The 15,419-nt window shown below is 35.9% G+C and overlaps 1 protein-coding gene across 1 annotated transcript; it reads right to left on the reverse strand.

The window, feature by feature from the left end:
* Window positions 1-1,485: 1,485 nt before the first annotated feature.
* TAS2R39 (taste 2 receptor member 39) lies at window positions 1,486-2,442 on the reverse strand. Its single transcript, XM_010340410.3, has one exon. It carries the CDS (start codon window positions 2,440-2,442, stop codon window positions 1,486-1,488), a length of 957 nt encoding a protein of 318 aa, XP_010338712.1.
* Between the last annotated feature and the right edge of the window lie 12,977 nt (window positions 2,443-15,419).

Here is a 15,419-nt window from a genome sequence, read left to right on the forward strand (position 1 = left end):
AACTTCACATGCCTTGTTTTAAAAAAACGTTAGCATAAGAATAATCTAAACCTCCCCATTCTCTACTCCTTTGCCCTGTGCTGGATTATTTTAAAGAAAATCACAGATACAGCTCATTTCATCTGTAAATATTGAAGATATTTTTGAAGGGTAAGTATAATGATTGACTAATAATCCAAACTGAATATGAAAGGATGAGAGAAGAGGCCTGATAGAGGGACAGAGAATATAGAGGTGTCAATGGATTGAAAGCTGTGATGTTTCCATGGCAACCCTTGAGCAAATAAAATGGAAAAATAAGAGGTAGTGATAGGAGAGTGATTCGCTTAATGCTTAATTTGTGATTTGTTTGTATTTTTAATAAAAACCAGTAGTGAGAGAGTCAATCAATAAATCAATGTGCACAATTCTTTCTCTCAAATCTTTTTCACTTACCATTTCTCTTTAATAAAAATCAATATAAATCTTTCAAAATTTTGAAATGAGTGAATATATGTTCTAAGTAGTTCAGACAATGCATAAAGGCATAAAATAAATTGTAACTATTTCATTTATTCCCCAGATACCCAATGACACCGCTCAGAAGCCCTCTGTGAATTGTTTTTGGTATATTTGTCCAGAAACTCTATGTACCTATATATGCACACAAATATATAAATATTATGAAAAAAAGAAATACAAAAGGAATCATAAAATATCTCCTTGCTTTTTGCACTATGTATTGGAAATCTTTTCATCTCAGGATACATGCATCTATCTCATTTAAAAAAGATTAGCATAATATTCATTTCAGACATTCAATTCCCCTCATGAATGAATAGTGCAGCTATGAAGATCCTCTTGTACATATTTTTGCTTACATATACCCAACCATGCTTAGAAAAATATTCTTAGTAATTTTTAGGTTGAAAGATGTTTTATGCATTATTAATTTTGATAGTTCCACATTATTTTGGTTGTATCATTGGAAGATGGAGATCAATGCATTTCAAATTTCTGCTCAGAAAACTTCCCAAGTAATCTAAATGTGTTTAAAAGGCATGTGGAGGGAGGAAGAGAGTTGTCAGAAACTCAAGTTTCAGAACATTCTTCTATTTTGGTGGCTATACAACCCTGCTGCACAGCAGAAACACCCGGAGAACTTAGATCTAATTGTCTAAGTTCTAACACTAGAAATTCTGACTTAATAGAGCTGAGATTGGGTATGAAGATTGGAATTTTAAAAAATCAACCCTGGAGATTCTAATGTGTAACCAGTGCATAGAATTACTGCTTTAGACGGAGCCAGGGGAGGTAGAGGGCTCAGGTAAAGAATATGACAAGCACCACTAAGATTGTACCCATGAAGCAAAAGAGAAATGATCAGTCTCCTATATAAAAAGCCACATCAGATGAAAGGGTCAGATCAGGGTTGGAGAAGAAAAGAGGAGAGAAGAGAGAGATAGATCTAGGTCCTGTGGTCTTCTTGGGTGCTGGTCACAGAGTCTACTCTTTTGGGTAAAGATGAAGTCGAAGCTGAAGCCGCATCCAGGCTCTTCTGAGTCCAGGGTTATCCTGAATCAGTAGAATTGAGTGACTGGCAGGGTAGGCAGCCATGATGATCTGGCACAAAATATTCCACAGACTGTAGATGTCAAAGATGTTGGACAGGTAGATAAACAGAGCAACTGCATTGAAAATGTAGAGAATGAGAAAGTAGCTGGTAGCTTTGATGGCCCCCATGTGAGCCTCCATGCTGGGGTCCCTGGACCCCGTGGCATTGCTTCCCATGTGTAGGGTGTGTCTCTTGAGAGAGAGGATCAGCAGGGTGGCTGCCAGGATGAACATGATCAGAGGAACCACAATCCCCAAGTTATAGAAAAAAGCCAGGCTGACCACGTTGGTCTCAGAGAAGTACTTTTTCTTAGTGGAGTTAAAGGAATGCATAGGGAAAGAATTGTTACAAGACACAGTGCAGACGTTGATGCAGAACATGCTGTGACTGAAGGAAATAAACACAGACAGCCATAGAAGCCAGGGCATCAATCCAGAAATTCTCCACCTCAGCTTGAGGAAAAGGGGGTAGGAGAAATTGGCAATCTTCACGAAATAGAAGAAACTAAGCCAGGCAGCAAACCACAGGGTACAAAAATTTAAGAATATAAAACTTATTTTGAATGTATAATATACAGCATCTTCATAATAAAAACTTAGGAAGTTTGAGCTGATGGTAATTTCCAACATCATGAAGCTTTGGAGAGCTATTCTGGATATACACAGGAAAACCAGGATCCTGCCACTTGTGGAAACTGCCTTATTTTGAACCCATTCAGCTGCATGTATAGCCGTGATGAATCCATTTGCAATGATACCAATGAGGTATTCAGCAAGTAAAACTGCTAACAGTAAGGTGATGAGAAATGGTGACAGTTTACTTTCTTGGGGATCGCAGAGTTTAGTCATCCTGAGCTGTTGCTTCTCTTTGGTGTCTGGAGGAAAATATCTCTCTATAGTTTAGTTGGCAGATTCTTGATAACTCCCAGTATTCGTGTCATAGGAGGAAGCAGTTGATGCATCGTTTCCAAATTCACTACATTTGTTTATTTCAGAATCCTTAGCTCTACATCTAGAAATGCAAATGTTGGAAGGATTTGGTTTCTAATCCTCTCCCTATTTTTGAACATGTTGGTATTAGTTCAATAATGAGGCCCAGGGAAGTGCTTGAGTACACTGTCTTTAAAAGCAGCTAACATGGTACTGAGGTTCATGTTCTTTGGTAGCTTCAGTTAATCTGAACATTGATTGACTGAGTCATCATTTAACTTAGTTCCACCTTGTGACTGCAGAAAATGATTGAAAATAGTAACTGCTACACACACATACACACACACACACACATGCACACACACACACACACACAAACGCACTTCCTATTTATGCTAGGAAATGTTCAAATGATTTATTTGTAATTACTACATTTAAACTTCACAACAACCTTATGAGCATGTACTTTTATTACCTCCGTTTTGCAGATGAAGAAACTGAGGCATACAGAGGTTAAATAACTTGGCCAATGTCACACAACTAGAAAGTGATAGAACTGGGATTGAAACCCAAGTCATCTGATCCCAGAGTTCCTCCCCTTACCCACTATGTTACGCTACCTAGACCTGTGGATTCTTTGTGTGCTTAAGACTAAATGCAGGGTTGATTTGACTGTGATATTTTTTTCCTGGTAGCCTTTCATGTCCTCACCCTTTAAAGAAAAATCAGTAAAGCAAGAAGACACTAATTTTCAAGAGATAGGACTCTTTTCAAAGTAAATTACTTGAGAGGTAATAAATTTAATTATACATAGATGATCATACACAGGATCACACACACACAGACACACACACACAGACACACACACACACATTCACCTTTCATTTTAAGCAAAACTAGAAAAATAAGAGTTGAAGGAAAAACTCCCTAGTTCTGAACAAGGTAAACTAATGAACCTGAGAGTAAAAGCAATGCTCCACAGGCAGCAAACCACATCAAATTTTGGAATATTAAAACCAAAAGAAAGGCAAAAAGAATCACTTTTATCTTAGGGACTTTTTTTTATTTTAAAGCATCAGCATCGGACACATAATGATAAAATGGACTTTTCATTTCAGAGTAAATTAATTTTTATCAGTGTATATAACTCTAAAATAATGATGAAGTAATTCTAAGGTTGGTAGGTGAGAAGTCTCAGAAAATTTCTACATTTGGTTTTTACTTAAAGCTTTTTAAAAACAAGGCAAGAACTTTTAAAAGTTTTCTGGCTTGATTGATGATTTTTGGTGAGTGGTTATAAATTTTAGCATCTCATTTGAAAATCTGTATTCCTGAACAAGTATTTCCCTTGAATACAGCATAAAAGGTAACTGCTTCTCTCTGCTTGTTTCTACTCATTTGCACAAGTAGGCCTGGAGTATCTCAGGATCTCCAGTTTGGTTTTAAAGAGGATTTTTTTTGCCACTGACTTTCTCCTCCTTCTGCTGATCCAGGCTTCCCAGAGTGTGAGGAGAAACAGGACATGGTCCCGTAAGAGGCTGTTTCGTCCCTCCTCATTTGATTTGCTTATCCTTGTATCCCACTCCTAGTTCCTAGCCTGTGCCTGATACCCAGGAGGCAGTGCATAATGCTGGGTTAATGAATGGCCTTACTGAAGACCGTCAGCTCAGAGAAGCTCTTTATGAGAGACATGAGGAGAAACGGCAGTTCCACCTCTCCTCAAATTTGAAAATCTGCAGATCCTGTGCCTGTACACAGTGAGGATGAGTGAGAACACAGCAGACTGTGGAGAATGTCTGTGTAAGAAACACTGGTGGGTGACAGAGAGGACAAAGGAAGGGGAAGCAGAGACGGAGCAGCAGGATGAGAAAGAGCTCAGACAGGGTCTGGCTTCACAGTGTGGGGTGCTGCAGAGGCCGTGGGCAGGAGCTGGGGCCACAGACAACACCAAAGGCATTGCAGAAGACGTTCTGCTTGCCACAGCTGATGAAAGAGGTGCTTCCTGCAATGGAAAGAGTTTCATTCATGGAAATTTCCAGGGACAATCTGAGGGGGGATGAAATAACCTTTCTGGGTGAAAAGATGATCTTAAAGTAACACTGTTGGACCAGTTCCTAAATGGCACATCCAATTTCCTAAATACACATTGGGTAGATTCAAGTGGGTATCTCTGATATTAGGTTGGTGTAAAAGTAATTGTGGTTTTTGTCATCACTTAAAAAAAAGGGGAAAACCACAATTACTTTTGCACCAACCTAATAATTAAGGAAAGCTCATGAAGAAAACTCTGACCCGTTAAGGACATAGGGAATAGCTTTTAAAAGTCCAGTTTATTTTGGTTATATTTTTAACTTATTATTGTGAAATAACTTTTGACATAGCGATGAGTTGTAAAGATAGTACAGAGAATTTTCATACACCCTTCACTCGGCTTCCACTAATGCCTACATCTTACATAATCATGGTACAGTGATCAAAAGTAGGAAATTGGCATTGTTACAATACTATCAGCTTAACTTTTGGCTTCGTTTGGATTTTTCCAGTTTTTCCGATAATGTCCTTTCTTCTATTTCAAGACCCAGTCCAGGATACCACATTGTAATTAATCATTGTTTCTTTCATCTCTTTCAATTGGAAACAAATTCTTGGTCTTTCCTTTTCTTTTATGACCTTGACAGTTTTGAAGAGTCCTAGTCAGGTATTTTGCAGTATTCCTTGATTTAGGTTTGCCTTACATTTTCTCGTAATTAGACTAGGTTAATAGATTTTGGGGAGAACACCACAGAGATGATGTGCCCCTCTGACTGCAGGTACATGTGATGTCAATGACTTTTACTGGTGATGTTAATGTGATCGCTTAGTTAAAGTGATATCTGACAGGTCTCTCCCCCATAAAGTTACTCTTTTTTTCCTTTTGTACTCTATCAATTTTAAGTAAGTCTGGCCCCCACATTCAGCGGGGGGGGAGATGAATGAAACTTCTCCTGCCAGAGGAGAACTCTTGACGAATTTGTGGACATATTTTAATTACCACCACAGAAATATTCTGTAGGAGATACTTTGAAGCTATGCAAATATCTTGTTTTTCTTAAAACTCTTGTCCACTAATTTGAGTATTCATGAGGGCATGCTGCCTGCAGCTTTCCATCAACTTTATTAATTAGAATTCTTCTTTAAGAAAAAATTATTCCTTCTCTCCCATTTATTTACTTCATCAAACATTTATTTGTGTTCCTTTGCACTCACGGATTTTTATTTTAAATTTTGTATTTCTGTCACACTCCAATACTGTTATTATATATTTTACTCAACCTGCTGAAGTTTTGGCAATTGGGAACTGTTTCAGATTGGTTCTTATGTCTTTTAAATATGACTCCATTTTTTTTTTTTTTTCTTAAGAACTTCCTAAGTTTCTGGCATCATGGTATGTTCCAAACTCACATTTTTCCCACCCCAACACTGGAATTAACCATTTATTCAAGGAGTCTTAATTCTTTTATTGGAGAATGGATCTAGGTATTTAACTTTGTAAGAAACTGCCAAACTATTTTCTAGAGTAGTTTGTGCTATTACCAGCAATATATGAGAGTTTTCCAGTTGCTTCACATCTTTACCAGCACTTGGTATTGTCAAATGTTTTTTTTAAATTTTAATCATTTAAAAATGTGTAGTGGTATTTCTTTGTAATTTTAATTTGCATTTCCCTAATGACTAGTGATGTTGAGCATCTGTTCACATGCTTATTGTGATGGTTAGCACTGGGTGTCAACTTGATTGGATTGAAGGATACAAAGTATTGATCCTGGGTATGTCTGTGAGGGTGTTGCCAAAGGAAATTAACATTTGAGCCACTGGGCTGGGAAAGGCAGACCCACCTTTAATCTGGTGGGCACCTTCTAATCAGCTGCCGGCGAATATGAAGCAGACAGAAAAATGCAAAAAAGAGAGACTATCTTATCTCCATCTTTCTCCTGTGCTGGATGATGCTTCCTGCCCTGAAACATCGGACTCTGAGTTCTTCAGTTTTGGAACTTGGACTGGCTCTCCTTGCTCCTCAGCCTCCAGATGGCCTATTGTAGGACCTAGTGATGGTGTGAGTTAACACTTCATAAATTCACCTTTAAATATATGTATATGTATATATATATATATATATATGTATACATATATATATACATATACATATATATATATACACACACGTACACACACATATGTATATATGCATAACTTAGCCTTCCAGTCTCTTAATGTTTTTCACAGAATACAAGTTTTAAATTTTGGTAAAATTCAATTTATCAATTTTTCTTTTGTGGATTGCGCTTTTGGTATTTGGTCATAAAAATGTGCCAGACCCAAAGCTATACATGCTTTCTTTGAGAGGTTATATAATTTTACCTCTCATATTTATGTTGATGATCTATTTAGAATTAATTTTTGTGTAAGGTATGAAGAATGTGTCCAGATTGGGTGTTTTAAATTTTTGGTATATGAATATCCAATTGTTCCACAACATTTGTTGTCAAAAACATCCTTTCTCCATTAAATTGACTTGCATCTCTTTGTCAGTATCAGTTGACTATATTTGTGTGGATCTATTTCTCCACTATCTCTTCTAATTTTTTTTATCTATCTATCTATCTATCTATCCTTTTGTAAAAAACACACCATTTAATTATTGTAATGTTATAGTAAGTCTTGAAGTCAGTGTGAATCCTCCAATTTTCTTCATGCTTTTCAGAGTTGTTTTGCTGTGAGTGGAGCCTTTGGAAAAATGTTTGAGCAAATTCTTTTCAGCAATAACTGTGGTTAATTTTGAGATTGTTTTTCTTTAATTTTCTACAGTTTTTCTACCATGAATGTAGTTTGGACTTTATTATTATTATTATTTGATATGTTTTGCTTGGCATTCAGAAGGGGCTCTAGATAGAACATTTTATATATTTTTTTTAAATGGAAAAACTTTCAGCAATTGTATCTTTTTCTTTCTTCTTTTTTATTTTTCGAGATGGAGTCTTGCTCTGTTACCCAGGCTGGAGTGCAGTGGTGAGATCTCTGCTCACTGAAAACTCTGCCTCCCGGGTTCAACTGATTCTCCTGCCTCAGCCCCAGACTCCCAGGTAGCTAGGATTACAGGCGCACGCCCATGCCTGGCTAATTTTTGTATTTTTAGTAGAAACAGCGTTTCACCGTGTTGACCAAGCTGGTCTCAAACTCCTGACCTCAAGTGATCCTTTCATCTTGGCCTCCCAAAGTGTTGGGCATGAGCCACTGCACCTGGCACAGCGGTTATATGTTTACATACTGCTTCTCAGACTTTTCTTCCATTCTCTTTACGTGGAATTACAATTAGACTCGGTTTTTCTTAACTGTTTTTGCAAGTTTTTAATATTTTTGTCTCTGTATTTTATATTCTGAAGGCACCCATGTAATTTACCATGCAAATGAAATACTTTTGAGAATAAAAATAGTGCCAGAATAATTAAAATTTTATAATTATTTAAAATACGAATTTATTGGCTAAAATTACTTTTATTACTTGTTGGTAGTCTGATAAAGCAGATCTATTCTAAAAGCATTCTATGAAAACTTTCTAATAACTATACATCCTGCTCTCTAAAGCAAAAAAAAAAAAAAAAAAAGGACTTCTTTGTATTCACCGAACGTTAAAAATAAGTAGACAATTTTTATTATATATTAATGTATTTTAAAATTAAAAACTAAAAAAAAACATTTTAGACAGGGTTTTACTCTGTGCCTAGGCTGGAGTGCGGTGGCGTGATCTTGGCTCACTATAACCATCACCTCTTGGGATCGAGTGGTTCTCCCACCTCAGCCCAGTAGCTGGCACTACAGGCGTGCACCAACATGCCCGGCTAATTTCTGTATTTTTTATAGGAATGAGGTCTCTCTATGTTACCCAGGCTGGTCTCAAACTCCTGGGCTCAAGCAATCTTTCTGCCTTGGCTTCCCAAAGTACTGGGATTACAGGAATAAGCCACCATGCCTGGACTTTATTAATGTACTTTAATGAGCTTTTTAGTTATATTTATTTCTGATACCATGTCATTGATACTTTTTTCTGAATAATGTATTTTTTAAAAATACCTGTTTTAATTGCTCTTATTTTTATGAAATTGCCTACAGTATTCCTTTAAGTTGTGATTAACACATTTGAAATTATTGATACCTCAATGTACTCTTCTCTGATATTGAGAAAAAAATTATTTATAGGTTGAGATAACTAGTGTGTGCTAAGTAAGTTCTGCTACATGGAGGCTGTTCTCAATTGTAGCTTTTTTTTTTAAACTGAATTGTGTAAATATTTTAGCTTCCATTCAGAAAACCTTTCTTTAAAATATTTTATGACAAAAATAATCAAATATATTTTCTCTATTTGTGATTCCTTTAAATGTTTTGCCAGATCTAAATCATGCAAAATTCTAGTCTTCAATTTAACTTTATTATAACAGAATATCTATTTATCCAATCAAAAATAATAACTACACCCAAATGTTCTTTTCAGAAAAATGAGATATTCTAGCATAATTTTTAAATTTTTAAATTATATCTTTTCTATCACTGAACATGCATAGCTTAATTTGTTTAGTTTCTTTCTTACTTTTGTAGTGATAAATTTTATTATTCAGTGTCTTGCTATTTGTAAGTTGTGTTTTAATCATCGTGATTTTCTCAAAGCTTTAAAAGCTGAAGCATTTTTTGCTCCATTTGTTTAATACTTTGATTATATATTTCCCTCTAATTTTCCACAAAAGCAATCAAAATTTAGAGAAATTGTTTATAGAAACATTCAATATAATTGTAAGAAATTTTGGTTCATTTACAAAGTACTTCTTCAAAGACTCAAACATATGTAAAGAATGATTGATGAGAGGGAACAAAAAGAGAGAACGCGTGTATTGCTATGCTGAAGTGTTTTTAGTATTCAAGATGAGATTCATCATACAAGTTTAGTAGGTCAGTTATTCTGTCTACATAAAAAAGTTTGCAAAGTTTATCAATTATAGCTTTTGTTTTGATTGATAAAGTATCTCTGATTGCTTGAATATTTTAAATTATGTTTGTACCACAAAAGATTTCAATTGTTTTTATATTTCACAGATTTCTTAATTTAGTAAGACCAAGTTTTTACTGTGACGCTGTGCCCCACTAAAACTTGTGTTTATGTTACTAACTGCAAAACAAATAATTTAAAATTTTACTTTTTTAAATGAGCTTCAATAGCACATACTAAAAGGTCAGATAGTTCATCTTTAACAGAAATAACTTTTTTTTTTTTTTTTTTTTTTGTTTTGAGACAGGGCCTCACTCTGTCACCCAGCGTGGAGTGCAGTAGCACAATCTTGGCCCACTGCAACCTCCGCCTCCCAGGTTCAAGCGATTTTCCTGTCTCAGTCTCCTGAGTAGCTGGGATTACAGATGTGTACCACCACACTCAGCTAATTGTTGTATTTTTGGTAAAGGTGGGGTGTCACCATGTTGGTGAGGTTGGTCTTGAACACTTGACCTCGGGTGATCCACCTGCCTTGGCCTCCCAAAGTGTTGGGATTACAGGTATGAGCCACTGCACTTGGTTAGAAAGAACTTATAAAAGCTTTACTTTCACTTCATGAGTTGGATGAACACAATCTAACCATTATTTGAATTAACTCATTTTTCTATTTGAAAGACTGGTAAAATTGATATAAAACTGACATCATGTAATTGGGAATTTTTTCTTCTACTGATGGATTAACATATTAATAGGTTTCAGTTCCTTTTTTGTACATGCACAAAAACATCTTGGAATTAAAAATGTATACCTTGGAATCATATTTCTTTCTTTCCCATTTAGAAGTCTTTTATTTTTTGCCTAATTGCTCCATGTTTAAAGAAGTGGTAAAGTGTACATTTTCGTATTGTTCCTGATCTTAGAGAGAAAGCTTTTGGTTTTCCATCATTGAGGATGATGTTAGCTGTGGGCTTGTTATATATGGACCAGAGGGGAGGGGAGGGAGATGGGGATCAGGAAACAGAAGGAAGCAAGGGGGTCTCCCCTCTCAATAGCCATTATGTTAGATGGTAAATGTCAGCAAACATATTGTGCAAGTTACATTTCATCATTAACGTCCTTGAAAAATGAAAATTCAGTAGTTAATTTTTATTATCATACATTTTGTTTTCTGGAGCACATTATGCCTAAAGCTTGATTGAAAAAAAAAAGTCAAATAATAAAATAAGTAGTTGTAGACTTACACCTTCCAAAAAATGACAAATTATCATCACAGGAACAGTCAGACCTCTATATTTGTTCTATGATAGGACTGCCCAACCTCTATTTCTTACTTACTTTTCCTGTACAGTCAAGCTACAATTTCTCATTTTCCCCCCACTGTTCTCTTCAATTAGTAGTCTGAAGGTTTCACGGAATTCTCAGGTCACAGCAAGAGCCATGACAGGGCTGGTGAGTGGGGCCGGCCCTGGCAGCAACGTTGTTTACTTTCGCATTACCATCTATGGCTGCAGAGAGATGGCTATCCTGAGTCACTTGCTTAGGAGTGTACTTTCTTTTTGCAGCAAGTTCCCTGGATAGTATCCTTCAAAAAGAAGTATTAGCGTCCTTCTGTTCACGGAAACTATAGGGAACACCCAACTGGGTTTTTAGGGGAGTAGCTCTTATACTACTAGAAAAGACCCTGGCAGAAGTTGGAATACAAAATGAAAGTGCCAAGTCCTTCCTGTCATATTTTAATGGAGCAAACTAAAAATTAATTTTAGAGAACAAATGCTAAATCTAGAGAGGGCACTGGAGCAAAAGGCATAGACTAATATCCTTTATGGGAAATTTCTCTGGCTCTAGCAAAATTCTTTAACATTTTATTCTAATTTACAACTATTTTCTTTATTGGGTCCATTTATTCCTTTGATTTGAGTGAATACATTTTTCCCTTGCAAAATTTCTAATTGGTTATTTTTCCTATTTATTTCTTTTTATTTCTACCCCTATGAAAAATGTCTGCCTCTTTTAAGATTATACTATTAGTTTAACAGTAGCTCGGCATTAGGTTTCTATGTTGTGTCTTATAGTTTGGGTCTAGTGTTTCGTCTTGAACCAGGGAGCCTCTCCTTTCTCCATAGTCACCCTTCTGTCTAGCAGTTTCACTGTGTTTCAGACCTTTCTTCCGGGTGCTGTGGTTTCCCAGTGAAGAGCCAGGGTTCTTGCCTAGGGCTGATATTGTTGGTATTGCAGATACTTTGTTTCTGTGAGTTGCAGCTATTTCAGGTATGCACATTTTTGATAAACACTTGACTTCTGGTTATATGTAGTTTTCTTTGAAAATGATGTCTTTTCATTTCAGACCCGAACATAAGACTAAAATTATAATGGGTTTTATAAAATTTTGATTTTCTTGCTAAGGACCATAAAAATGTGACCTTAGCTGAAATGCCTACACCAAAAGAAACATATCAAATGTCTTGTAACCATGTATTGCCACTGATACCTGATTTGATGCAATCGTTTTCCTTTTCTTCCCTTCCTTCCTGGAGGAGTTGCTGTTAAGGCTCCACTGTCTTTCCTTAGTAACCATCATTCTTGAACATACTGAAAATTATTTTAGTTTGGGTTCCTCCAGGGACAGACTTTAAGTCCAAGATTTGAATAGAAGTATTTTTCAGTTTTTAGTTTTCTTTTTTAATACTCAGGGCAATATGATTTAAAAAAATAATAAAGGTACATTATTAGGCCAATTGCCACAGTGGAACACTGAAGCTTCATCCTGAGAGGAATCTCTGGCAAGTACTGTGAAATGTGTGACTCATAGTTCCCACACCTCAGAGGCAGAAAAGCCTGGGTTCATCCATGTCAATTTTCCCATCCTTGGTTGAGGGTTGCTCTTCAGGGTTTGTAGTGGCCCTATCCCCACCTACCCCTCTAGTCTGTCCTTTGTGGGCAAAATGACCTTTCCTGTCTCTGGTAGAAGTCCACCAGCACAGAGAGGCAGATATGGAGGTTGAAATTGCTCAGAGGGCACAGGGATGGTAGGGTTTGAGGGATGGGCAAGGCACTAACAACAGCTCTGACCTTATTGTACACACCTGTAACTCCAACCTTGGGGAATCTCTTGGAGTGCAAGACCATACTTCCATCTTTGTTTCTATGAGATTGATATTTTAATTACCTCCTGTAAGTGGGATCTTGCAGTTTTTGTTCTTCTGTGCCTGGCTTATTTCACTTAGTAAAATATTCTCCTGGTTCCAGGTTCATTCATGTTTTTGCATATGATAGTATTTCCTTCTTTTTTTGTTTGTTTGTTTGTTTTGTTGTTTTGCTTTTTGGAGATGGAATCTAACTCCGTCACCCAGGCTCCATGACTCCGTCACTCCCGGGTTCAAGCAATTCTCCTGCTTCAGCCTCCAAAGTGGCTGGAATTACAGGTGTGCACCACCATGCCCAGCTACTTTTTTGTATTTTTAGTAGAGATGAGGTCTCACCATATTGGCCAACCTGGTCTTGAACTCCCAACCTCAGGTGATCTACCCATCTAGGCCTCCCAGAGTGCTGTAATTACAGGCATAAACCACTGTGCCTGGCCATTATTTCCTTCTTTTTTTTTTAAGGCTGAGTAATATTCCATTATGATATTCCATATATATTTCTATATATGAACATTGCATAATATACTATATATATATAAATTTCTTTATGATATATAAAGAAATTGTTGAGAGTTTTGTCATAATTTCTTTACCCATTTGTCCATTGGTTGTTTCTACATCCTAACTATTGTAAATAATCCTGTAGTGAACATGGAAGTACAGTGCAGGTATCTCTTCAAGATTTTGATTTCACTTTTTTGGATACATATGCAGAAATGAGATTGCTGGATCATATGGTAGTTCTATTTTTATTTTAAGGAAGTATCATGCTGTTTTTCCTCTTTACAAATTTTACATTCTTACCAACAGTGTATAACATTCCAATATCACCTCCTCCCCCGCAGCACTTACCTTCCATTTTTTTATAATAGCCACTATCACAGATGTGAAATGACATCTCATTGTGGTTTTGATTTGCATTTCCATGATGCTTAGTTATGTTGAATACCTTTTTATATGCCTGTTAGCCATTCATATGTCTTCTTTGGAGAAATAGCAATTCAAGTTTTTTCTTCATTTGTAATTATTATTTGTTCATTTACTTATTGCTATTGAAGTGTAGGAGTTTTTTATTTTTATTTTTGGCTATTAAACCCTTATCAGACATATGATTTGCAACTATTTTATCCCATCCCACAGGTCGCCTTTCACTTCTATTGACTGTTTCCTTTGCTGTGCAGAAGTTTATAGTTTGATAGACACTCTCAACAAACTGGGTATAGGAGAATTTTTCCTCAACATAATGAAGGTCATATGTAACAAACCTGCAGCTACTATTATACATAGCAGTGAAAAACAGAGAATCTTTCCTCTAGGATCAACATGAGTTTTGTGTCCCCAGCCAAATCTCATGTTGAATTAGAGGAGGAACCTGGTGGAAGGTGACTGGACTATGGGTGGGGATCTCTCCCTTGCTGTTCTCCTGATAGTGAGTGAGTTCTCATGAGATCTGATGGCTTAAGAGTGTATAGCACTTCTCCCCTCACTGTTTCTCCTACCACCATAAGAAGAAGGTCCTTGCTTTCCCTTTACCTTCTGCCATGATTGTAAGTTTTCTGAGACCCACCCCCGCCAAGTCATGTTTCCTGTTAAGCTTGCAGAACAGTGAGTCAGTTAAACATTTTCTTCATAAATTCCTCAGTCTCAGATAGTTTTTTACAGCAATGTGAAAATGGACTAATACAGTACTGGAAGTTCTAACCAGATCAATTAGGCAAGAAAAAGAAATACAAGGCATTTAAATCAAATCACCAGGCATTCAAATGAAATCAGAAAGGAAGAAGTAAAAGTATTTTTTTCATAGATGACATGATACTATCTGTAGAAAATCCCAAAGACACTACCAAAAAACTCAGAATGAATAAATTCATTAAACTTACAGGATACAAAATTGACCTATGAAAATTTGTTGAGTTTTTATATACTAACAATGAACCATCTGAAAAGGAAATGAAGAAAACAATTCCACTTACGAAAGCATCAAAGATAATAAAATAGAAATAAACCAAACCAAGAAGGCAAAATATATACACACACATCAAAATACTGATGAATAAAACTAAAGAAGATACAAATAAATGGAAAAACATCCTGTGTTCATGGATTGGAAAGCTTAATGTTGTGAAAATATCCATACCATCCAATATATGGATTCAATGCTATCCTCATTCAATCCCAATGGCATTTTTAATAAAAGTAGAAGAATGATCTAAAAATTTATATGAAACCACAAAAGACCCCATATAGCCAAAGTGCTCTTGAGAAAGAACAAAGTTGGAGGCATCATATTTTGTGATTTCAAAATATATGACAAAGCTACAGTAATTAAAACAATATGATACTGGCATAAACACATACACATAGACCAATGTAACAGGATAGAGAACCCAGAAATAAACCTACTCATATATGGTCAACTGATCTTTGACATGGGTTCCAAGAATACATAATGGATAAAGGATACTCGCTTCAACACATTGTGTTGTGAAAATTGAATATTCACATGCAAAAGAATAAAGCTGAAATATTATCTTACAGCATACACAAAAATAAACTCAAAGTAGGTTAAAATAGATTGAAGATTTAAACATAAGACTCGAAACTGTAGAACTCCTAGAAGAAAACACAGAGAAAAATACTTATCCATATTGGGATTAACAATTATTTCTTAGATATGACAACAAAAGCACAGCAACAAAAATGAAAATAGGCAAGCAAGAGTATATCAAACTAAAAAA

The sequence above is a fragment of the Saimiri boliviensis genome, chromosome 10 (genome assembly GCF_048565385.1).
Source record: "Saimiri boliviensis isolate mSaiBol1 chromosome 10, mSaiBol1.pri, whole genome shotgun sequence".
NCBI lineage: Eukaryota > Metazoa > Chordata > Mammalia > Primates > Cebidae > Saimiri > Saimiri boliviensis.

Bases quoted from the DNA above. Each gene is read 5' to 3' on its own strand.
- TAS2R39 (XM_010340410.3), bottom strand. From the start codon at position 2,442: ATGACTAAACTCTGCGATCCCCAAGAAAGTAAACTGTCACCATTTCTC.